A 24627-nucleotide genomic window follows, 5' to 3' on the forward strand; every position below is an offset into this window, starting at 1 on the left:
CAAGCACAGAACAATGGGCCTACTAGAAACACTAAAAATAGAAAACACTAACACTCTGGGAATAGACTAGGATTATTTACAGAACCAAATAATACAAACAAGATCAGAGGTGAACAGAAAAACAGCAGGGCAACCTATTATTGGGAAAAGAGAAAACAAGAAATACAGAGGAATAAAACTAATAAATATATCAATAAACAGATGAGGCTAGCCTTGAACCCACAATTAGAGAATTAAACCATCTCTGAGCCGCTTGTTTAACCCACCAAACTATACAGCGGTCTAGGAAGTAGGGAAGACACACTAGGGACTAAAGACTAGGACAGAGGAGGAACAGGATGGCCAGCAACACCTGCTGGCGAAACGGGGACTGAACACCTAGGACAGAGATGGACTAAATGACAGAGAGGGGGAAAGGCAGAATGACCAGTAATGGCTGCTGGCCAAATGGGGAAAGGTCACAGAGGGTGGAATCAGACGGGTGCTGACCCTGACATAAATAGGTTTAAAAAAGACTACAGAACTTGCTGACAAGTGTCATAAATAGATTTTGACTAAATTAGTGCCATATATTTAGCATACCTGTATTTGTTAATATTTGCTCACTTGACAGTCATATCTTGGGATACTCTTGGTGGACTTCCCCCGTCAAATTACTTATCAATCTTTTAGTTAATTAGTGATCTAGCTGCTTACAGGGTGACCCTAGGACATTAGTCTTTTCTCTCTTTGCCACACTATACTATATTTTGGTTAATTTTTACACTGAAATGTATTTTTTTTTACTAGTTTCAATTGTGTTCCAAAAGGCAGAAAGACACTTTTCTTCAAGAATGTCTGTGTTTAGTACCACCCAGCTTCCTATTTATTCTCAGAAGTTCTCCAATACTGTAGAAAGAGTGATGGTACCTTCACTATTTTTGCAGAATTAATGTTTTTATTTTATTTTATGACACATGACATTCTGCACAAGACAAAAATATGTTCTATCCAGAGATGGGCAGTGTTTCAATTAAATGTATTTAAAGTATGTATTTCATTACTTTTGAGTATTTTGTCATTTTTATTTAGCTGGACAGAAAAAAAATTGATGTAATTTGTAACTGTCACACCCTGCTCCGTACGATCCCGATGTGTGCCACGCCCCCCTCATTACCTCGTGTTCAACCCTGATTGTGCTCGCCTGTGTTCTATTAAGTCTAGCTTGTCTTGTGTATTTAGTCCTCGTCTGAGTCAGTAGTCCCCAGTTCCGTCATTGTATTGTCGTGTTCAGTCCGTCCGTGTCCGAATTTCACTCATTAAACCCTGTTTACCTGACGTCCTGGCTTGCGCTCCTGCTTCCCTGCTTGCCTCCGTCTCCGAATGTGACAGAATGACAGATCTCACCAAGAAAGGATCCCCCCCAGCCGAGAAGGAGTACCTCGGTTTGGTTGAAGAGGTCCTGTACTGGCTGACCCAGCCCGAGATCCAGGAGGATCCCGCGGCTCGCGGGTTAGCATATCGGAGCCAGGATATCCTGGAGGGGCTGTCCTTACCCGACGACGCGCACCTAGCGAATGAGGTGCGCGAAAACCTCCGGCAGCTTCGAGAGGTAGCGGCTGCAGCAATGCAGAGGCAGGTAGAACGAGACTGCGGGCTGCTGTACAGCTCGCCACCCGCCGATGCGACCCCGCTGCCTCCGACCAGTTCGGGAAGACGGAGGAAGAGGCGAAGGGGGAAGGGGAAAGAAGCCGCCCCGACTCTCTTCTTGGGGGCCTGCTCCTTGCTCCCCGCCTGGGAAGACCCCGTCGCTACCCACCTGACCAGCGGCCACCCGGAGAAACCACCGCCGATGGAAGCTTGCTTTTATCAGCCGGAGCGTCTGGGGCAGGGCGGAATACGCGCCGTGTGGGACGCTATTCCCCAGGTGCCGAGAGCCCTTAAAGGGGCAGCGCCAACGCGCTCGGTACCCCTCCTGCCTGCTCCGGACCTGCATGTTCCTGACTTGCCTGCAGTCCCTGCAGCTGCCGCCGCTCTGCCCGCGGCACCGCCTGCTGCAGCTTCCGCCGCTATGCCAGCGGCACCACCTGACCCGCCTGTTCTGCCTGCAGTCCCTGCAACTGCCACCACTCTGGCTGCGGCACCCGCCACGGTGCCCCCTGCTGGCCGCGTGATGGTGGCGCCCGCCGCGGTGCCCCCTGCTGGCCGCGGGATGGCGGCGCCCGCGGCGACGCCGCCCCCTGCAGGCCGCGTGCTGGCGGCGCCCGCTGCGGCGCCCCCTGCTGGCCAAGTGACTGCAGTGCCTGTCCTGCCGGCACCTGAACTGCCTGTCTCGCCTGTCCTGCCGGCACCTGAACTGCCTGTCTCGCCTGTCCTGCCGGCACCTGAACTGCCTGTCTCGCCGGCTCCTGTCCTGCCTGTCTTGCCGGTCCTGCCGGCGCCTGACCCTCCTGAGGTTGCCACGGTTGCGCCCCCTGCTGCCCGCGTGCTGGCGGCGCTCGCTGAGGCGCCCCCTGCGGGCCGAACGCCTGAGGTGCCTGCTCTACCTGCGGCACCTCCTGCTGGCCGCACGCCCAAGCCCGTCTCACCTGACCTGCCCGTCTCGCCTGTCCAGCCGGCCCAGCCCTGCTCGCCTGTCCAGCCGGCCGCCATTCCTGTCCTGCCCGCGGCCCCGCCTGAGGCCGCCGTTCATGTCCTGCCCGTGGCCCCGCCTGAGGCCGCCGCTCTGGCTGTCCTGCCCGCGGCCCCGCCTGAGGCCGCCGCTCTGCCCGCGGCCCCGCCTGAGGCCGCCGCTCTGCCCGCGGCCCCGCCTGAGGCCGCCGCTCTGCCCGCGGCCCCGCCTGAGGCCGCCGCTCTGCCCGCGGCCACGCCCGCGGCTCTGGCTGCCCCGCCTGCGGCCACACCCGCGGCCCTGGCTGCCCCGCCCGCGGCCCTGGCTGCCCCGCCTGCGGCCACGCCCGCGGCCCTGGCTGCCCCGCCCGCGGCTCTGACTGCCCCATCTGCGGCCACGCCCGCGGCTCTGACTGCCCCGCCTGTTGCCTCTTTAGAGGCCTTGACTCCCTCACCCTTACCCCGGCAAAGCCGACGCCCCCCGGGACCCCGCCTGTCAGTGTCCCGTAAGGGCAGAGGACACAGGCGTCGGGTCCGGGTCCCGCCCTCCCTGCCCCCTGGCTCGCCCGTTCGGCCCCTGGCTGTAGCTCGGTGGCTGCCTGCGGGTCCTCCGGCTCGGGGTCGGCGGTCGCCGCCGGGTCCCCCCCTGGTTCCGCGGTGCCGGTCCTCGGTCCCTCCTCCGGCTCCATGTCGGTCGCCTCCGGGCCCCCCTGCTCCGGCTGGGCGTCGGACGGCGCCTTCGCCGGCTCCGGCTGCGCCTCCGCCTGCCGCGGCTTCCCCCTTCTGCCCGCCTGCACTGGTGTTCCCTCCTGCTCCCTCCGTGTCCCCTTCGTCACTCCCTCGTCCCGTTCCCTTGGCCCCTGGGTGGTCCCCTTCAGCTCCCTTCTCCCTCCCGCCTGCGGCCCCTCCGGCCGCTGCCCGTCGCCCGCCTGGGCTCCCTCGTGCTCCCCTTGTTCCTCCTCCCTTTCCGTTGGTCCCGCCTGTCTCTGCTCCTCGTCCCTTTGTTCCTCCTCCGTTCACTCCTGGCCCTTTTGTTCCGCCTGTCTCCCCTTCTGTGTCTCCCTTCCTTGTCTGCCTGTCTGCCTTCCCTGTTCTGTGTCGTCTCTTGTCCTTCCTCTCGTCCTTGTTCTTCTTCTGTGTCTCTGTTCTGTTCCCCGTTTTTGGTTGACGTTCTGCTTTGTTTTCCAGGTCCTGTTTTCCCGGTTCGTCTCGTCCGTCGCCTCTCCTCTGGCGCGCCCGGTGTGCGCGCCTTTGGGGGGGGGTTCTGTCACACCCTGCTCCGTACGATCCCGATGTGTGCCACGCCCCCCTCATTACCTCGTGTTCAACCCTGATTGTGCTCGCCTGTGTTCTATTAAGTCTAGCTTGTCTTGTGTATTTAGTCCTCGTCTGAGTCAGTAGTCCCCAGTTCCGTCATTGTATTGTCGTGTTCAGTCCGTCCGTGTCCGAATTTCACTCATTAAACCCTGTTTACCTGACGTCCTGGCTTGCGCTCCTGCTTCCCTGCTTGCCTCCGTCTCCGAATGTGACAGTAACAAAATACTTTGAGAGATTTATGTATTTAAAATATTTAGTAAGATACACCATTTTATTTCATTTCTGTAATTTTAAGAACCTTTACCTGGCTTACAGACTTTTAAATATCCTACTATGTCACTGAGCCTTTGTAAATGGAAGAACCTATTAGTGAACTTCACATTGCATATCATATGTATGGTTCTGTTTTTTTTTTTTTTTTTACCGTAAAGAAGCAAGAAAATCATGCATAATGATAATTAATTTAAGTAAGTATTGGTGTTCCTCCTTGCCCTTGCGCACATACACCGACACACCTGTCAGCCACCACCACTAATTCTGTAGGAAACACTGTGTGTAAATTAAGGGTGTAACAGTTCTGAAACCGAGACCAAAACCGTGATATAAATATTCACAGCTTGTATCACACTGGATTGCTGGTGGTGCCTATGATGTGTGTATTTCAAATTCTTTCATTAGTTTTGGTGGTGCAGCCTGATCAAAGTAAAGTTTCAAAGTTGCCTCATACTTTGTATTTCTTAATGGTAGTCCTCCGTGAGATATTTAAGGATTGTCATTTTTAGATCCATTTTTAGTTTTAATGCTCTCTGTTGCTATTGAGTCACCATTTTGTTAAAAAAGGGATGTTTACCAGAGAAACTATATTTATTCAGGAATAATTGCAATAACTAAAACCAAACACAGATGTAGCTTTTGGGGCCACGAAAAACTTGTCCTACATGCCTGTTACTCAAAGAGTGCACACATATAAAGTGTACAAGTTTGTCAATTGTAAATGGTCTAACTGTGGCTTTTGGCATTCTTCCACAATGAATTTTAATGGGCCTACACAATTTCTATATATACTTTAAATAATTATGGATGTTCCAGTAGGGTGTTTTTGTAATCTTGGGTATTTGTATCAGCAGAAAGAAGAAGAATGTTCTGTTTTCAAAACAAGGAAAAATACCTAAAGGCAAAACATGGAGCAAATAAAACTGTGCTGTTAAACACATTTATAGTAATATTAACTGGATGCATTAAAAGTGCTTACATCCAAAATGGCTTTGACAAACAAACCCTGAATCCATAAAGCTGTCTGGAGATATAAGAGCCCTCAAGGTCTCACAACACAGAGACTTAAAAAGCCACCAAAAAAAATCAACATTTTGTTCTGATTTTGTCTCATCGGCATTCTGATTTTCCCCCCTTGCCATTTTCAACATAAACACATGCAGAACTGTGGATGTGTACACTGATGATGTAGTTTAGGTGGATATCAGCACTTAACAGCACGCATTAAATAACTCAGTGATGTTTTCATTTTTACTGTACGTCATCGTTCTTTTATATATTTTGGTGATATGTAAAGAAAGTGGTTGTGAATCAATTCATATGCGAACCAAGGCAATTTTTCCCATAAAAAAGCATTGAAATTCAATTCATTCATTCGCAAGCCTACCAAATAATAATTTTTTTCATGAATTTTCTGGTTTTTATAATTAAAAACTTTTAAGAAAAACACAATATAGTGTGGCGACAGGCGGAGACCAGGCATCTCAGGAGCAGAGAGAAACATGGAGACTTGCTTGCCGGAGAAATCACGCTCTTTGTTAATAGTCCTTAACCCTTGTATTGACGTTAATGTTAATGGGTGCATTTCCCTGTTGTCGCACGTGTGTTTGCCCATGTCTTGTGTGTACCTGGTCCGATCCTCACGTGTATTTAGCATGTGTAAATCTTCCATTGTGGGTGCATTTTGCAGTTCGGCGTCTTACAACCTTGTGTTTCCCGTCTGCGTATTTGGGTTTGGTGCTCGTTGGGTGCCTGTTGTGGTCCTTCTATTAACAATTGCACGTGGGGCATGCTGGGACATGCACCCCACCGATGCTACACTAGTATAAAAAAAAAGAATCTGGTCAAGGAATCTGTTCATCAGCCAAATTTTGTACACTAACCATTGCATTTTTTTCATGAAATTTTTGGTCGTGAACCAAATTGTTCATAGACCACAGTATTCGTGAACCGCAGGCACCACTGTAGCACAGGATCTCAGGAGTTATATTGGTATTTTTTTTCTTTAAATTTCAGTTTCACTGCTGTTAAGTATTTGCAATCCACTGTGTTTTTTGCATGGTACCAGGTTGTTTTGTGTGGATTCCCTGTGCCTCTTCTGCCAGAGAGGAGGTTCATTGGAGCACATATTGAGCTGCCGTCCAAGAGTGCTGGGGAAGGGCGCTGCCGTTGGTGCCATGACCAAGTGTTGAGGGTCATTGCAGAGGTCAACAGTAATGGGATCACCTGCAGTAGACACCAGCAACCAACAAGGCAGACCGGATGGAGGAGGCCTTTGAGAGGAAGAGGGCCAAGTATGGGGAGCTGGCAGGCGAATGACGAAGCAGGGGGTGGAGGACCTGGTCTTATCCCATCAAGGTCGGGTGTAGAGGATTCGTCAGCCAGTCACTCATAAGGACCCTTGCTCGGGGTGAAGGGACTGCACATGAGGAAAGCCGTCAAGAACATCACAGACCCTGTCGAAAAGGTGTCAAGATGGCTGTGGATCAAGCAGGGTGATCCGTGGACTATACAGGCTGCTCTGTCACAAGCCAGGGCTTGAAACACCCAATGACCCCAGGATACATCACTGATGATATGTCTGAGTTGCACCACAGTTGTATGTAAGAATCATTACATTTCTTTCATGAATCTAACTCTGAATAAATAAATAATAATAATAAACCATCTTTCTACTTATTATAGTTGTATATATGATAGTAAGCAGTGAAAATGAGAATTTTAACTTGTCTTGCCCAACTAAGTCTAATTCATTGTATGATATTTACATGATATATACTGCTTTCATGAGGTTTCATAAAGTTTAAAACCCAAAACAAACAAAAAGAATTCTTTCAGTTAAATTACTTAATTTTAATGAATTTAAAGGCTTTTCCCCTTTGTATGGAGCCCTGGAAGAGATATGGAGGGGGAAAAAAAATCAGTGGTTGGGGAAAAAAAATGCACTTTTGCAAAATCTTGCAAAGGTGACATGCATTTTTGCGATATCTCGCAATACTAACTGCGCTGTACCCATCTAAAGTACAAAAGATAGAATTTTTTTTATGGACTATTAGTTGTAGACCTAAACAATACAGACATGTCCAGGTAAGTGTGCTTTAAGCATTAAACTGGGGACAATGCACACCATGTAACTTTCATATTATGTGTTCTTTATTTATTAATAATTGCACTTCAGTGACTGTAAGAAAGACAGCTGGGCTATTGATCATAAAGTGTACACAAAACAATTGAAATATTCATTTAAAAATCGACCGTAAATAAATTTGGAAAATGGATGTAGCTTGCTTTTGTTGAAAGATATCATAGCCAGAAAACTGAATAAAGTTAATTTTACCATGGCGCCAGAGTTAAGGTTTAAACCCGAACCCACTTTCAGGTATGCCTCCCTGCTATTCTCTATTGATGATGTATACATGTACGGAAATGGAATCTCAACGCCATGGTAAAGTTAGCTTTATATGCAGTTTTCTGGGTGTAATATCTTTCAATGTTTTTTTTTATATATATTTCAATGTTTGTGTGGACACTTAATGTTCAATAGCCCATTTGTCTTGCTTAAAGACACTGGCGGTAAAATCAATGAGTATAGACCCTTTGCAAACACGTGACCACGACCACGTGACGACGCCATGCTGGATGGCAAAATCACTGAACGCGCAGGCTGAGCAGTAGTAGACGAGCGGGAAATTTGAATAGTTTTAAACAGATTAAAATAGATAACGTTAACGTTACCACTAAACTTCATGGCTTCTTCTATTGAAGAAGTTGTAGTGCCGTTATCGGTCAAGGTAGGGCATCTGGTAGGTGCTCACAAAGAGCGATATTTGGAGAAGTTGGAGATAGACCCTTACCTTCTTCCTCCCTCAGTTTTCACGGACCTCATTAAATCGCCGAGTCTGCCTGACTTCGGCCCACACGATTTGTACCACTATGTGGTAAACGGGGTATCCCCATACACTGGTGCTGATCTCAAAGCTTTTAAAAGTCTGGATGCTTACCAGTTCTTTGTAGCTGGCTGGGTTACAGGAACGCGATGCTACACTAACGGCGGGGGGAGGGACCTCATAATGGCAAAGGTAAGACATCGATCTATGGTTTATTTTGTATTATTACATGACTTAGTTGAATTCTAATGTAGAATGCGGTCTGTTATTTCTTGATAAATATTTATATAACACGTAGCCTATGATTTTAGAGGACATGGTCGGCCGTGGCTTTTTAATGGATGCCTGGACGCATCCCAGCTCGGGGAAGTGCATTCATTAATTATCGATCACACGTTAATCCATGCAGACAGTAAATCACGGTGTGTCTGTGATCCGTAGTAATCACAAGGGGCATTTATGGTGTCACTGCAGCAGTAAATAATAACATCACAATAACATTCATGTAAGAATAATGTATTTATGCCACTTTCTGTAATTGTAGGTGCATCACAGTCAGTCACTGTCTGAAACCCAACTACAACCATGGGTATCTTTGAAGAAGGATGGGACAGTCTTGTGCGGCCACTGTACATGTAAAGCGGGCCTGGGAAAGGTGTGCTCCCATGTGACAGCTCTGCTGTATGCAATAGACTCTGCTGTTAAACATCTGGAAGACAAAAGCTGCACTGATGGGCCCAGACAGTGGCCCAGACTTCCTGCTTTGAAAGCGGGCAAGGCTTTGTACGAAGAGGGATCAGGAATTGATTTCTCAAATCCTGCCAAAAAGCGTTGTGGTGTAAACAACCAAAGCCATTCAGGTTGTCCATCTGTGAAAAAAGTGTGTGTCTGCAGCAGCTATAGAACAATTCTACAAGGCTCTGGATAATGCAACTCCAAACCCTTCAGAGAAGAGTGGTATCCTACGCATACTGCCACACTACTGTAAACAGTTTCACCCAAAGGTGGTGTCTCTGGGTCTACCACAGCCCCTGACTGAGTTATACAGTGCTCAGAACCGGAAGCTGTCTGCCTCGGACCTTGAGAAAAAATGTGATGCGGTATTCAATGATATGGAAGTCACACCAGAGCAGGTATAGTCATCCCTCTTAATCTCATATGACTAAAATGTGCTTTAAGGTGTCATGTCATTAATTTCATCTTCTATAATTTACAATGTTGTAGGCAGTAAAAGTTGAGGATGAGACACGACAACAGGGAAAGTCAAGGCTATGGTTTGACATGAGGGCTGGTAGGGTGACAGCATCTAGGTTCAAGTCAGCTGCAAGGACAGACCCTACAAATCCTTCCAAATCCCTAATTAGGCAGATCTGTTACCCTGACCTATGCAGATTTTCAACAGTTGCAACCAGGCATGTGTGACATAATGACACAAACATACAGTTACTGTTTTTAATTTCACCATAGTGTAAGTGAGTAAAGAAATTAGATGTTCTTTGAACTTATGTTTCAACTATGGAAATGTATGCAATACATGTTATGTTCTAATGTAGAGGGCCCCTGCTTAAAAAAAACATCAAAGAAACAAACACAAGACAAAGAAATGCATTTATCATTGGAATATTTATTATAGTCAGTATTACAAATTATCAACATTAAATTACAAACATGATGACAGATTATATCCCTCAATCTCTTTGAGTGCCCTTATCTATTTTTAATCCCAGGTGTATGGTGTAGGTCCTTTGCCTATTTATTCCTAATGTTCCTTTTAAATGGTTCCTGTTATATTTAATTTACACCTTTTTAAATTACTCTGTGATATCTGTGATAGAATATGATACAAGAGAATATTATGTGCTATTAAGATTAGGCCAATTTTGGGTACTGACATCTATAGTACTTATAGTTCTTAGGGAAATGAGAGAACAAATCCAATGAAAAGGGCACTCAAAGAGCTACGATGACTTAAAGGAATAGTTCACTTTAAAATGAAAATTCTGTCATCATATACTCACTCTCATGTTGTTTCAAACCTGTATGAATTTCTTTCTTCTGCTGAACAAAAAGGAAGATATTTAGAAGAATGTCAGTAACCAGACAGTTTCTGGGTCCCATTGACTTCCATAGTATATTTTTTTTCTACTATGGAAGTCAATGGGACCCAGAAACTGTCTGGTTACTGACATTCTTCTAAGTATCTTCCTTTCTGTTCAGCAGAAGAAAGAAATTCATACAGGTTTGAAACAATATGAGGGTGAGTATATGAAAATTATCATTTTAAAGTGAACTATTCCTTTAATAACATTATTTTTCTCATTTTCAGATGGGGATGTGAACATGAACAAAAAGCCAGAGAGACATATGAGGCTTACGCTGCACAACATCATCAGGACCTAAGTGTTCGTGATGCTGGTCTCCACATTGATACCTCCCGTCCCTGCCTTGGAGCATCTCCAGATGCCTTGCTGTCCTGCTCCTGCTGTGGCGATGGCATTTTGGAAATCAAGTGCCTACACTGTGCCAAAGACACCGGAGTCCTCAGTGCCACTGAAAAGAAACATTTCTGCATTGAGAACACAAATGGTACACATGCACTTAACAGAGATCATCAATACCACTACCAGGTGCAAGCCCAGTTGTTTGTGACAAAGCGGAAGTTTTGTGACTTCATGGTGTGGTCTACATCCAATTTTTTTATACAGAGAATTTTGCCTGATGCTGACTTTTTTACAGAAGCAGTGCAGAATGTTGAGGCCTTCTATAGGTCAGCCATTTTATCTGAGTTATTAGCCAAGACATATACATGCCCAGATAGACTGCTGTCAGACAAAACACAGTCCACAGACTCATGAAGTGAATTACTAGAATTGTTGGGTCTTTGTAAATTATAGTGTGGTCTAGACCTACTCCATTTGTAATGTTTTTCTTTTAATTTCTTATGATTTGATACTATAAATAAAATGTAATTGAATTATTAGTAAGATTTGCCAGTGTGTAATTCTACATACATTTAATATCCTTTTATAAAGGACAACAGCATAGTCTAAAGTTTGAGGGCTGGTTTATTTTACAAAAACATCTTTCAACACGTTTATAAAAGCCAACCTAAATTACATAATGTACACTCATATACAACTTTTATAAGTTTTGTACTGCATGTTTCAATTTAATACAAAGTGTGAATGTGTTAAGGGAACTGACACATGACAATTTTAAGAGGTTTATAAAACAGCAGAGTGATACAGTAGCCACTGTACACACCATCTTACATTACGCAGCCAATAGCCTGATACATAACTTCAATAATAGTATATAATAGATGGTCTTAAAAGAGCTCTCATCCACAAATATGGGTTCTATGCAACTACTAACTAATAACTCTGTAACATTTCAGCTGATTTTAATGGATAAGTAAACAATTGATTGTTAAAGGGATACTCCACTTTATAATGAAAATTCTGTCACCATATACTCGCCCTCATGTTGTTTCAATCATTTATGAATTTATTCAACTATTTACACTTGGAATTGTTACTCAAATAAATGTGTTTAACTTTGAAATTTCTCTGTTAAAGAATAACAGTTTTTTTTAGCTAATCAATTGGCACCACTGAGGGGCACAGATTCGTCAGGGCACAAGCCACTCTGACTATTTTGTCAAGAGAGGTGAACTCTTCTTCTTCTGATGACTTAATCAGAAGACTAATGGGCACAGGTCCATGCAACATCCTGTACTTGGATCGTGCTTGACCAATTACCCTCTCAACATGTATGCGGACTGCTGCAAGTTTTCTGGAATCTTCCAGTTCAACAGCGCCCAGCTGTTTTTTCCCCCGTGTAAAGGCAGGAGTTTCAACCCTTGCACAGTACAAGCCAACTTGTTCCTGAATCCTAAAGCCACAGTCTGCTAGGATCAAGTCTCCTGGTAGGAGATTATCCAAAAACCCACTGTTTGCTGTAATGTGAGCATCAGTTGACCGCCCACCCCAGCCCTTGGAGATGAAGGAGATTATCCCTTGTGGAGTTATACCTATTAGGTATTTTATGGTGTTGTGCGATTTATACTGAGAGTATGTCTGGGCCCTTGCCTTCAAATCTTTAGGTCTGTCAATGGTAATTTCAAAACAGTCTATTACTGACATGCAATGCTTGAAAGACTTTCTGAAAGACATTGGCAGAGATGTTTGGACATCATTTCTGTCAGGCCATACCACACACACAGGTACTAAGTTGTCATTTAGTATATTAATGACATTTGTAAACACTCTTGAAATTGTAGACATATGAACACCAAACAGATATGACAAAAAAGCAATCGGAAGGTTAAGCCTGATCCTCATTAATGTCAACAGTAGCGGGTGGAAGATGGTGATGTTTGCCGTATCCTTAAGTAATGGAGTTACCAGATCAATCGTTGCCATAACCACTTTATAGTTGGGCAGTCCTGTAAAGGTTTTAAGTTTGTCACTGTCTTCAAAAGTGCTCTGTTCCAGATCTGAGGGCTTCAGCTTCTCCTTCAGAGCAAACGTATCACCCCGGAGTTGCTGACACTCAAATTCAAGAGACTCAATGTAGTCTGAAGTGAGGTTGGTTTGGCACATTGCATCACATTTGCCACTAGTTTCACTAATACTAGCCTCTTCTACAATCGCCTCTTCTACAATCTCCTCTTCAACCTCACATAACACATTCATCTCAGCTGACAGATTGAGGAGTGCCCTGGCAGCTTCACGTTTGGACAACGCCTGACGCTTTTTTTTCTTCATTGCCTCTCTGACCTCATACTTCCCTAGACTTCCCAGGGCTCGCCGCTTCTCGGGGGACTTTGTGTGCGCAAACACTGATGGCACATAATCAGGGGATAAAGGGTCATCACTCTTCTGTCCTGATAAAACAAATCATCTGCCTGAGTACCACCAAGAGGGAGCTTAGAACCATGGTCCCAGCCTATAACTATCCTCCTGACACATCATCCATTTTCTATTTGTAAAGTAAATTACAAAAACAACCTCTGGATGGGAAAAGGGTAATTTACAATCACTTTGAATGCAGCATGAGGTCTGCTCTGTGTTGTTTTTTCAACTTGAGGGTGAGTATATGATGACAGAATTTTCATTTTAAAGTGAACTATCCCTTTAAATAGCCTCACATGTGTCAATGTTTACATTGCCTCTAACGTAAATTTATGACCATCAGAGAGAAGCATAGACATTTAAGTGGCACCAAAATCTGCTATTCCTGACATTAAGCTAACGTTAGCTACCTTTGTGAATGGGTAACGTTAGACTGCACAGCCCTATCACGCTAGCTGGTACTTGCTCATTACATAGCTAACTTAGGTTACTCATGTTACAAATGACAATTTGACTGGGTCTCCATCTGGACAAGGATGACAGTGTGGTATTACACAAATTAAGTAAACGTAACTGGGAAATACATGAACCTTACCTTGTAAAAAATGCTCGCTGCAAATCCTGGAGTACTTGGAGGGCTGCCAGTCCTTTCGGCTGATAGCAGCAACCCATCGCTGCCTTCTCTCCCCATCAAATGGTATTCGATAAAAAGATATATTGGCTTTACCCTGTCTATTAGCACAGCCCACGGCACAACACGAAATAACCATTTTACTACTAGAACGAACTCAAACACGTACTCATTTGGCTTGCCGTCCGTCTACAGAATAGCTCTTCCGCCGTCCGTCATGGCGTTCACAGAATTCGCGTGTAGAGCATGATGTCACGTGCAAAGGCTCTATTAAAACACACATGGCATGAACACATGGTAGTATGCATTGTCTCCCATAGTTTAATGCGTAAAGCACACTTAACAGGACATGTCTGTAACACTTTGCATCTTTTTATTTCAAATGGACACAGCACAGTTATTAATGTATTGCGAGATCTCACAAAGGTTTTGCAGGATCTTGCAAATGTTTCTTTTTTTTTCCTCACCATGTCCCTTCCGGGGCTCTGTACCTTTGGGGTATGTTGGTGTGATTTTTTTTCCTTGTCGTTCTTTGGCATTGACTGCACCATATCGATCCGCAGTAGTGAAAATTAAGCCTTTATTTCTTCCCCATGAATGTATATTAATCTCACTCAAGAATGATATTGTAATGCATATCTGGGTATGCAAAAAACACAAAAAACAACAAGTAACCTAATTTTTAGGTGAATACATTCCAGATTAATAGATACAACAAAGACTATTCTACACAATTGTAGATGGGATTCTAGTAAAAGCAGCAAAAACACATTGTAGCAAGGTATCAACTGTAACCAAAAAGTACAGCTGGTGTCATTTTATGGTAGTTGCCTCCATCAGTCTTTTATTGTGTCCAGCCCAATTCAGCTTCTAGTGGTGAGTGCAGCCTCAGATGAAAAGTAATACCTTATCTGAAAGATCACTAGTGTGTGTAAACCAATGCTACAATGACAAAGAACCTTTAAGTATGACAAATTAAGGTAACATTGGCTTGTGGCTTTCACTACACTGTCTGAGTGACTGATAAGATGCACTGCCATTCTCCTTTTTTCTTCCCTGTGTAGGATCACACATGCACATATCACAGGGCCTAAATTCCAGGTGGCCTGAGACAAGGCCGAGCCTGGTACGAGAGGCACCAAAGGGGGGTTAAACACATGAACACACACACACAGATAACAAGGGAGGCCAGCACTCCAACTTTTATTGCCCTTGACTTGGCACACAACCCCCCTCCACATACACTCTGCCTTACATCTCACTCACCCAACAGACGAACACCCTAAAGGAAATTTCATTTAAGTTTGGCTTTTGTATACCCTGTATATTGATTTACTCATGACTACTAGTCTCAATATACAGATATGTTATGTTTGTATGTGTCCTTAGACAATCTTAGTGTTTTGTGTGCCACCCTTATAACCATGTTCATGGAGTATCACCTATTTCACCCCTTTGTACTTGAACACATATAAATTTAAATAAATAGATAGGCATAGCTACCATTGTATATATGTTCTCATGGTATACCAGAAGAATCTGGAAAATTAGTCGAACCAATGTGTCCTAACTTTTAGAGAGTCTTCTTTGTTAACAACCCCCCTTCTCTTCCAACATTCCTTTGCGGTCCTTATCTGATCTTGGTGGACCGTTACCAAGTTTCGTGGTTCTAGCATACTATATTAAAAAGAGCTGAATTAAGGTGTACATTATCCATTCTGGAGAAGATGAATTGGCATGAGCCACACCAAACAAAATATGTTGTTTCCAGATGTGCAACTTATATTGATATTACCACAAACTAACGGCCACGCCTATCTATGGATAAGATGTGCTGTTTGTAATATGAATATTTGATGTAATGTCTGCACAAAGTGTAACATCTGTTGAGATGCAACCCAAAACACCTGTATCCTATACTGATGTGAATCAGTCACATAGATGAAATAATTAATTGTTTAATCAATTAATACAGATGATATGAGGTATGTACCTGTGAAGCTGGTATAAATAATAATTAATTAAACTTTAATTAATTCAAACATATTGGTGGAGATATAAAAATTTACCTGAGCTAATAATTCCTACATTAATTGGTGGAAGAACGCGGGCACAAGGTTTAAACTTTTTGTGAGCACACAATTTAAACTTTTTATGACCGAACGTGCAGTTGAATAAGCGCTAATGTGCAAAGTTGAGGATTAATTGCACTCACGGCAGTCCGAAGGCATTTAAGCGGGATTATACGGTCTTATTATTTTTTATTTTTATTATTAGTAGTAAGTTTTATTTTCGGTGATTTTATTTTAGTTTTCATTCGTTTTAAACTGCAGTAAACTTAAACCCTATATCTGACGAGATTCTCAGGTATAGCGCGTTGTTTCCAGGATCGATTCGGACGAGTTTCTCCGTTTCTATATATCCTGCCAGAGATCTCTCTCTCTATTAGCGAACAGGAATTCTTGTTAAGAGGTTCTAACCTGAATTCTGTTGCTTGTACTCCCTGAGATAAGACCGATAGCTTAGCTACCTATCAGGATCTTTCTCGTATGTGTGTGCCTGCTTTAGACAAAGCAAGTTTAACACCGCTTTGCACTGTGAGCCAAGTGTGTGTGTTATTTAGAATTTGGGAGTCTCCAGTGCTTGAGACCCGCCGTGGTTAAGCACCATTTGCGACGAGATATAGTGCACTCGCTATTTAGATCCGTCGCCGTAACGCGAGCGCTGTCTCGCTTCAGCAATTGTTTTAAGGGGTTTTTAAACTGTGCAAGATACAGAAGTTAGCCGCAAGCGGTGTGTGCATACATTAAAAGTGTATGTCACTCATCTAGCGTCGGCAACCGCCTAGCAACCGTCTTGGTTACGAGTGCAGTCAGCGAACGCCACCCTAACCACTTAAAGGTCAGAGCCCTGAAGGCCTGCCTGACGCCATTTGTTTTTTTTCTCCTGGGTCACCAGTGACCCCACCCCTTAGGCTCACGTACCTGGGACCCCCCCCACAAAGGGAGCAACGTCCCATTGAGCCTCTAGTGGTCAGGCATAGAACTACCACTCCATTTCAAAAGTGCGCCTCTAGTGGTCAGGCATAGAACTACCACTCCATTTCAAAAGCGCGCCTCTAGTGGTCAGGCATTGGACTACCACTCCATTTCGAAATTGCGCCTCTAGTGGTCAGCCATAGTAGTGTAACAACATCTGAGTTGGGTCTCTAGTGGTCAACACCGGTAATACCAACACACATAATTGGACACAGGTTTTTGCCTGAAAGCAGGAATCAACTTAACAGACCAAATCGATTAGATCACAACACATTAACATCTAATTAGGTTATTGCTGCATAACTAATTGATGTTTACAATTGAACAATAAGAAACAATTAATTTGTTTTGATTTCTGTTTTACCTTTTTGATTTATTTTAGGTTTTATTTCATTTTATGCTTTCATTCACTCTCTCTCCCCCAACAAGGAGACTTGCATAGAAGTTCAACCATTATTAATAACAGTAAACCAGTTACATATACAATCACATCAGGGAGTCATTGAGGTTTTGGACGTGACCGGTTGAGCTTTTCCTGTGCTGGGTGCTTACCATTCGCTCTCTGTTGGTTGAGCTTGCCTGTGGCTCTGCTGTCACTGCTTACGATCGTACAGTTTGTCAGAACCGAAGGGGAGTTCTCAGCAATTGGATGCCCAAAAGCGCACCAGCCCGGCTGCACCCGCTGACTCATTAAGGGCAAGGCTGACAGGTACCTCAGGCAGTCATTACAACTTTTGAGCAGGACCTCGTTTAGGGTGAGTTCTGAGAACGGCCCTAGCTTGGACTCTCACTAGGGTGGGTGACACCTGAAGGCTATTTTGCCAGCCTTGGTCGAGTCAGGTCTCAGGCAGTGCAGCCGATAAGCTGAGACCCACCTGGCTTGTCTCAGTTGTGCGTACAGAACACCCCCTTCCAAGTTGACATTGCTGGGGATCGGGGGAGTGGGAGCTGGACTTGGGTCTGCTTGGCTGGGATTGAGCTTGTGGGACGTGCCCTACTCAGGAGGGACACCTGACAGCGTTCAAGCCTCTCTAACTGCAAGACTAGCTTAACACCGCAACACCTCATGTGCTCAGGGACAAATAAAGCAGAACCTGCTAGTGGTCCCCCTTCTGGTCAAAGCGGAGTTGTACGACAGAGCCCAACCCAGGGATAAGAAGGCGAAATGCCTCACACCAGCAAAAAGCTTCAACACGCCCTGGAAGAGCTCAGAGCTGAAGCTGACCAGCAAGAACAGCAAGCCAGAGCCACCAGAGAAATCCTCGAAGCCATACTGGACCAGGCCGACACCCTGCTGGACAGAGCCCACGCGGAGCTCAAGAACAAGGATGGTCGGATCCAGGCCCTGGAAAACCATCTGGCTGAGACACAGAGAGATGCCGCCCAGGCCCAGCATCACATTGGGAATCTGGAGCAAGAACTCCAAAAGAGAAGCTCTCCACCCCATGAGGAGGAGGAGACAGAAGAAGGTGAACTGCCTCACACCAGCAAAAAGCTTCAACACGCCCTGGAAGAGCTCAGAGCTGAAGCTGACCAGCAAAAACAGCAAGCCAGAGCCACCAGAGAAAACCTTGAAGCCAGACTGGACCAGGCCGACACCCTGCTGGACAGAGCCCACGCGGAGCTCAAGAAAAAGGATGGTCGGATCCAGGCCCTGGAAAACCATCTGGCCGAGGCACAGAGATGTCTGCACAAAATGAATCACCAACTGATCAGTTCCCAGGAACAGCTCACCGATGCCATAATGAAACATCGGGCTGACGCAGAAGAGATTGACCGGGTGAGACAGGAATTGAAGCAAGCATATGAGATGAAGTTGGAATTCGAGGCACCCTACGAATCAGCGATGGGACCGATGTCATCTCTAACAGTGCGGTCGCTCCCAAGGCACACGGGGATCTCTCATCGGGACGAGGTAACTCCCTGCCCCTCACCAGACCTTGAGGAACCAAGAACCCAGAAGGTCTCTCTCAGAGAAGACACCACAAATGGAACAGGCCTACCAAAGCGAACGTTACACCAGCACCGGGTTACCACAAAGGAGCTTGATAAAGTAGCTCGGAATATCAAAACGTTCACCCCGAATCCCAGAGAAGGCCACGACATTCATGCCTACCTCCAAGACATTGACTTCCACCTCCAAAGACTGGACAATGTGACCAATGAGGACAGAGTCTACCTCATCAGGATCACATCTAGCCAGGAGGTCCGCAACTTCTTGGATCGACAACCTAGTCGAATCAAAGCCAACGCCATGCTGCTACACGAAGCACTGACTCGGGAGTTTGCTGATCCTGAGTCAGAACAACCAGTAACCACTACCTGGGGCTCATGGCTTGTCCCCGCACCATGACGAGTCAACAACTGCGAGACCTGGCGATCAAGGCGTACCACAAACAAAGAGCAGCAGCTGAGAAGGCAACCAAGGCTCCGGCAGTGCTGAACCTTGGCACTACAGATCCCAACCTAGTGTTGGAAGGAGGCCACCCTCCTCATCAACCACTAATCCACGACCGAGGTTGGAGAGCAGCAAGCCACAGTGAGCGTTACCCTGGTGCGCCCCCACAGCAGTCAAAGACTCAGCCAGACTGATGGGAGACACGGCGCTATCCTAACAAGGGTAAGCTAAGACCAATGGAGCGATGGAACAAGCGGAGAGACCGACAGGGAAACCAGTTTCCTAAGCTAAGCTCTCCCCCAAGTTCCCGACGGAATCCACCACAGAACTGGCAAGACAGAAGGAGAGGTTACGATCCAGACTCGAGGCCTGGACGAACCAAGGAAGAAGAGGAGTCTAATCTACTACAGTTGCTGCGTGATTTCTTTACTCAGCATCCCCTCAAGAGTCAAGAGGACTTTCGGAAGAAAGATCCAAAATGACTAGGACGGAAGCACAAATCACGCAGGACCCCACAACCCTCACCTGAACCCACACCAGACAATGCCTACAAACTCCCTCAGAGGTCAGCCCCAAAAGACACTCAACAGTCATCGGGCTTCCCTACCAGAGATATTGGAACAACTGAAGAAGTCCCACCTCAATTAGAAAGTGCTACTGACTCATGCCTAGTAAGAGCACCTGATGTTGCCGTCACCAACACAGAGCTTGATCAAGGGGATGAGCCCCCGCCGGTGCCCGGCAGCACTGTCCTGGTTGTGTGCCTTGACTCAGAGCACCAATCCGACTGTGGCGACGCCTCACCAATTCCTGGCCAGGCCCCTGTGCCACAGCTTCTGGGTGACCTGATGGAAAGGGGGGTAGCCAAGAAATTCTACCTCTCCATTACCCTGGAAGAGGTTCTCACCCTCGAGGTCCTCATCGACACTGCAGCAGACATCACCCTCATGTCAGCCAGTCGCTTCTACCAGGTGCAGCACCTAGCCGCCCAGAAGAACAAAACCCTCCAGCTGAGGAAATGCTCTTTGGACGTGTAGGCATATTCACCAGTGGGCACCAGGATGGATCACATGATCCCCCTCGATTTGTCCATCGGCCCCATGAATGTAATGCACCCTGTATACATTTCCCAACTTGAGTCCATTCCATTCCTCATTGGGAAAGATTTGCTGAACCGGTTCGAGCCATTGTTAGACTTCCAACGTCAGAAAATTTTGGCTCAAGTTAGAGAACCACTGCCACTGTGGACACCTAACACAGCCACATGGGAATGTCAAACCCTGGCTGTCTCCTCGGACCTCACTCCACACCATGGAGAGAACGCAGCTGGAGATCAGTGTCTTGACACAAGAGACCCATACCAGCATCATGACTCCTTCCTGTGCAGGCAGGACTCTACCCTGTGATCCTTCTGCCCCAAGATCGGGAAATGCATGTGGCTCCAAGGCATGGAAGTCACAGATGTGGTCATGACCATGGAGGTAGAAGAGTCACCAGTGACAAAAGAGACTGTATGTCACGTGGAGCTTGCTGACGACCAACACCTGACAATCCATGCCATAACTGCCCAGCCTGAGGCAGTACAGTCACCCAGCTGGCACAGCTATTCTCAGGAGGGACCAGCAGCACCCAACATTGTGGACACGCCCACACCAATGGAACTGTCGCGACACCACTACTTTGAGGAAAATGTCTGTCAAGACATGATCACCATTTATGTAGATGGGTGCTCATTCAAACATCAGGGGACCCTGAAAGCTGGAGCTGGCATTCTGTGGCTCAATGACGACCCTGTCCCACCACAACAGCTCAAGCTTGGTCCTCACACATCGCAGTACGCAGAGCTGGCAGCAATCTTAATCACCCTGGAGATGGCCTCCGAACGTGAAGTAAAGGACCTGCTGATCTGCAAAGACTTCAGCTATGCACGTCTCTCCTCACTGGACACGGAATGGCATCAAGACATCAGGGAACAAGCCAGTCAAACACCAAGACCTCCTGCACACGTGCGATGCTCTGATTACTGCACGAAACACGCAGATCTATTGGAAGAAGGTTTGTGGTCATTCCAGACTCCTAGGACTGGACAAGACATACAATGACCACACGGATGCACTCGCCAAAGCAGGACCACTGCACGGTGACTCGTGGGAGTTTTGCTCCCTCCCACCCATCCATGCTGTCCAGGTCGTCACCCGCAGCCACAGCCGAGCACCTACCTCGATGCCAGAGGCCTCACTGCTGGAACTTTCCCTTCAGGTCTCCAACTCTGACATCGTCTCTCTCCAGCCCACTGATGCTGTGCTCAATAAGGTCTGCGATCACCTCCGCGACCTCTCTGCTAACTCGATCTCCACAACTGATCAGGCATCCCTTCCTGACCTCCATCACCTGATGATGGCTTTACTCTTTCTTCGTCTTACCAAGGGCGTACTTCTTTATGTCCCTGATGCCCACACTTCGCCGCGGCTCGTGGTCCCTCAGGCACAAAGGGGGGTCATGCTACTGTACGCCCACGACACACCCTGTGCAGGACACCGCAATGCCAAAACAACCTACGAGATACTTAGTCAAGTAGCCTACTGGCCTAACATGCGACATGATGTAACAGAATATGTGAAAGGATGTCTGGTCTGCTGCCAATTTCAACCAGCAAACCCAAACCACAAGGCCCCTCTGCAGCGACGGGGTATCAATTTCCCATGGTCAGATCTACAGATTGACTGGGTAGGACCCCTGACGAGATCAGCTCGCGGAAACAAATACTTCCTCACAGTCACCTGTCAGTTCACTAAGTGGGTAGAATGCCTCCCGGCACCCAACGACACAGCCCAGACAACGGCATAACTGCTCACGAACCATGTGTTCTCCAAGTTTGGCCTCCCACTGAAAGTCAACTCAGACCGAGGCACCCACTTCACAGCCGAAGTGATGCAGGACATCTGGAAACTGTTGGGGATCAAAGCCCAGTTACACATCAGCCACCATCCTATGGCATCCGGCCAAGTAGAACGGACTAACCGAACCATCGTCGGTATGCTCAAGAAATATGTGGCATCCAATCAGAAAGATTGGGATGTGAAATTGCCTCTGGTGCTCATGGCAATCAGAGTCACACCCCACAAGTCCACAGGAGTGTCCCCCTTCGAACTGATGACAGGACGACAAATGACACTCCCTCTCCACCTACTCTACCAACCTGGTGACAACAATCTCATCACAGCCTACACCACACAACAATATCTGGACAGCCTGCACCAGCATTTGAGAGCTTCCTTTGCATTCGCCCAACAAAACCTGCAAAGAACCGCAGAGGGCAAGAAAGCCTACTATGACCAGAAAACCTCACAAGATGAACTCCAAGTGGGAGACAAAATCTGGTACTATAGGTTTGTGCAACCAAACTCAGCACAAAGACTTTCCAGGAAGCTTCTACCACGCTGGTCAGGACCACATGAGATCGTGGACAAACTGTCACCTGTGGCCTACCGAATCCGAACCAACAAAGGCACCCAAGAAACATGCCTCAAGTGGGTTCATCGGAATCAAATCAAGAAATACCAAGCCCAGAGAAAGCCTGAAATACCCACCGACCAGCCTTCTCAAGACGAAGCCAGCAGCTTGGAATGAACCACATTCCAACCAAAAGAAGGACAACTTTTCCAGCCGAAATCTCCTCCAAAACCCCAACAAGAAAGACCAAAGAGAAAGGGGAGGAAAGATGGTCACAGATAGGGTAGACTAAGGTGGTGGGCTTGACTACTGATATCTGGGTGACCTTTTCATTTTTTTTTTTTTGTTTATCTGTTTCTTTGTTTTGATAACTTTTATTTTATTTTGTTGTTGTTTTTGGTAAGGACCTGGGGTGGCTCACGCGTGCCCGGGAAATTACTGAAGAGGATCCGGTTTTGCAATTTTCTTTGTCCTGTTTGTTTCTTTGCAATTGTTCTCTGGCCGAGAATTGTTGCCCACTATTTCTTTCTCCTGTTCCCTTTTGCACCGGTGTGCACAACATTCAGAGTCTCGACTCACCACCTCACTCCTAATCCTAGTCTTTTATTTTCTACCCCCTACCACTAGGATGTTGCTGCCCCTGCTACTAGCGTTACGCTGGCTAGGAGGCTGAGGCTCCAGTCTGACACGGCTTTCCCTGGGCCTCTGCCCAGCATCGTCTTCCGGGGACAGCCCGGTCTCGTGATTACCAACTGTTGTACCCACACAGAGAGCGTATTCGTCGGACGATGTCAACTGAGCCATTACCTGCACGAGAGACCCCAAACTAGTCGGACAGGTGTCTGATGGACCCAGGATGCCCTGCATCATGCTGCCGCTGACACTACCCACAGGTTGGAGCAGTAACCCAATGACCGTGACCCAAGCTGAGTCCAATCGACGGCCCAAGAGGCTCCTGAGCACCCTGCTGGGAGCTGCAGCAGCCGTTGGCACCCTGTTCGACCTATGATTCACCACTCCTCGCGGTCCCAGAAGCCAGGCGCCAGCCCCTGCACCTCCTCCCTGTCCATCCTGTCACTGTGCCACCCAGAGTGCCAAACAATGGGATGTCAACAATGCCTCATTGCATGGGTGTGATCCTGTTTCAACTTCCGTCGCCTGAATGATGGCAATGCCATCATTAGCCGAAAGGGGGGATATGTAGGATCACACATGCACATATCACAGGGCCTAAATTCCAGGTGGCCAGAGACAAGGCCGAGCCTGGTACGAGAGGCACCAAAGGGGGGTTACACACATGAACACACACAGACAGATAACAAGGGAGGCCAGCACTCCAACTTTTATTACCCTTGACTTGCCACACAACCCCCCTCCACATACACTCTGCCTTACATCTCACTCACCCAACAGACGAACACCCTAAAGGAAATTTCATTTAAGTTTGGCTTTTGTATACCCTGTATATTGATTTACTCATGACTACTAGTCTCAATATACAGATACGTTATGTTTGTATGTGTCCTTAGACAATCTTAGTGTTTTGTGTGCCACCCTTATAACCATGTTCACGGAGTATCACCTATTTTACCCCTTTGTACTTGAACACATATAAATTTAAATAAATAGATAGGCATAGCTACCCTTGTATATATGTTCTCATGGTATACCAGAAGAATCTGGAAAATTAGTGTAACCAATGTGTCCTAACTTTTAGAGAGTCTTCCAACATTCCTTTGCGGTCCTTATCTGATCTTGGTGGACCGTTACCAAGTTTCGTGGTTCTAGCATACTATATTAAAAAGAGCTGAATTAAGGTGTACATTATCCATTCTGGAGAAGATGAATTGGCATAAGCCACACCAAACAAAATATGTTGTTTCCAGATGTGCAACTTATATTGATATTACCACAAACTAACGGCCACGCCTATCTATGGATAAGATGCGCTGTTTGTAATATGAATATTTGATGTAATATCTGCACAAAGTGTAACATCTGTTGAGATGCAACCCAAAACACCTGTATCCTATACTGATGTGAATCAGTCACATAGATAAAATAATTAATTGTTTAATCAATTAATACAGATGATATGAGGTATGTACCTGTGACGCTGGTATGGCATGTTTGGTGTCAAACTGATTGTTAATCACCCCTGATTCCAAATCTGGTCAGTGATTAC

General features: G+C 46.3%; 1 protein-coding gene across 3 annotated transcripts in view; it reads right to left on the minus strand.

Moving 5' to 3' along the window:
- LOC111838542 (protocadherin-9-like) overlaps positions 1-24627 on the minus strand; it is a 313609-nt gene that overhangs the window by 93229 nt on the left and 195753 nt on the right. Inside the window, exon 4 of one of the 3 annotated variants that reach the window (XM_072715951.1) lies at positions 13657-13820. The exons of the other annotated variants lie outside the window; for them this stretch is intronic. Coding sequence (XP_072572052.1) covers positions 13723-13820 — 98 coding nt within the window. The 3' untranslated portion in view covers positions 13657-13722. Of the gene's footprint in view, positions 1-13656; positions 13821-24627 lie in introns of those variants that run through there. 3 annotated transcript variants of the gene reach the window in all.

This window comes from Paramormyrops kingsleyae, chromosome 1 (assembly GCF_048594095.1).
Source record: "Paramormyrops kingsleyae isolate MSU_618 chromosome 1, PKINGS_0.4, whole genome shotgun sequence".
Taxonomy (NCBI): Eukaryota; Metazoa; Chordata; class Actinopteri; order Osteoglossiformes; family Mormyridae; genus Paramormyrops; species Paramormyrops kingsleyae.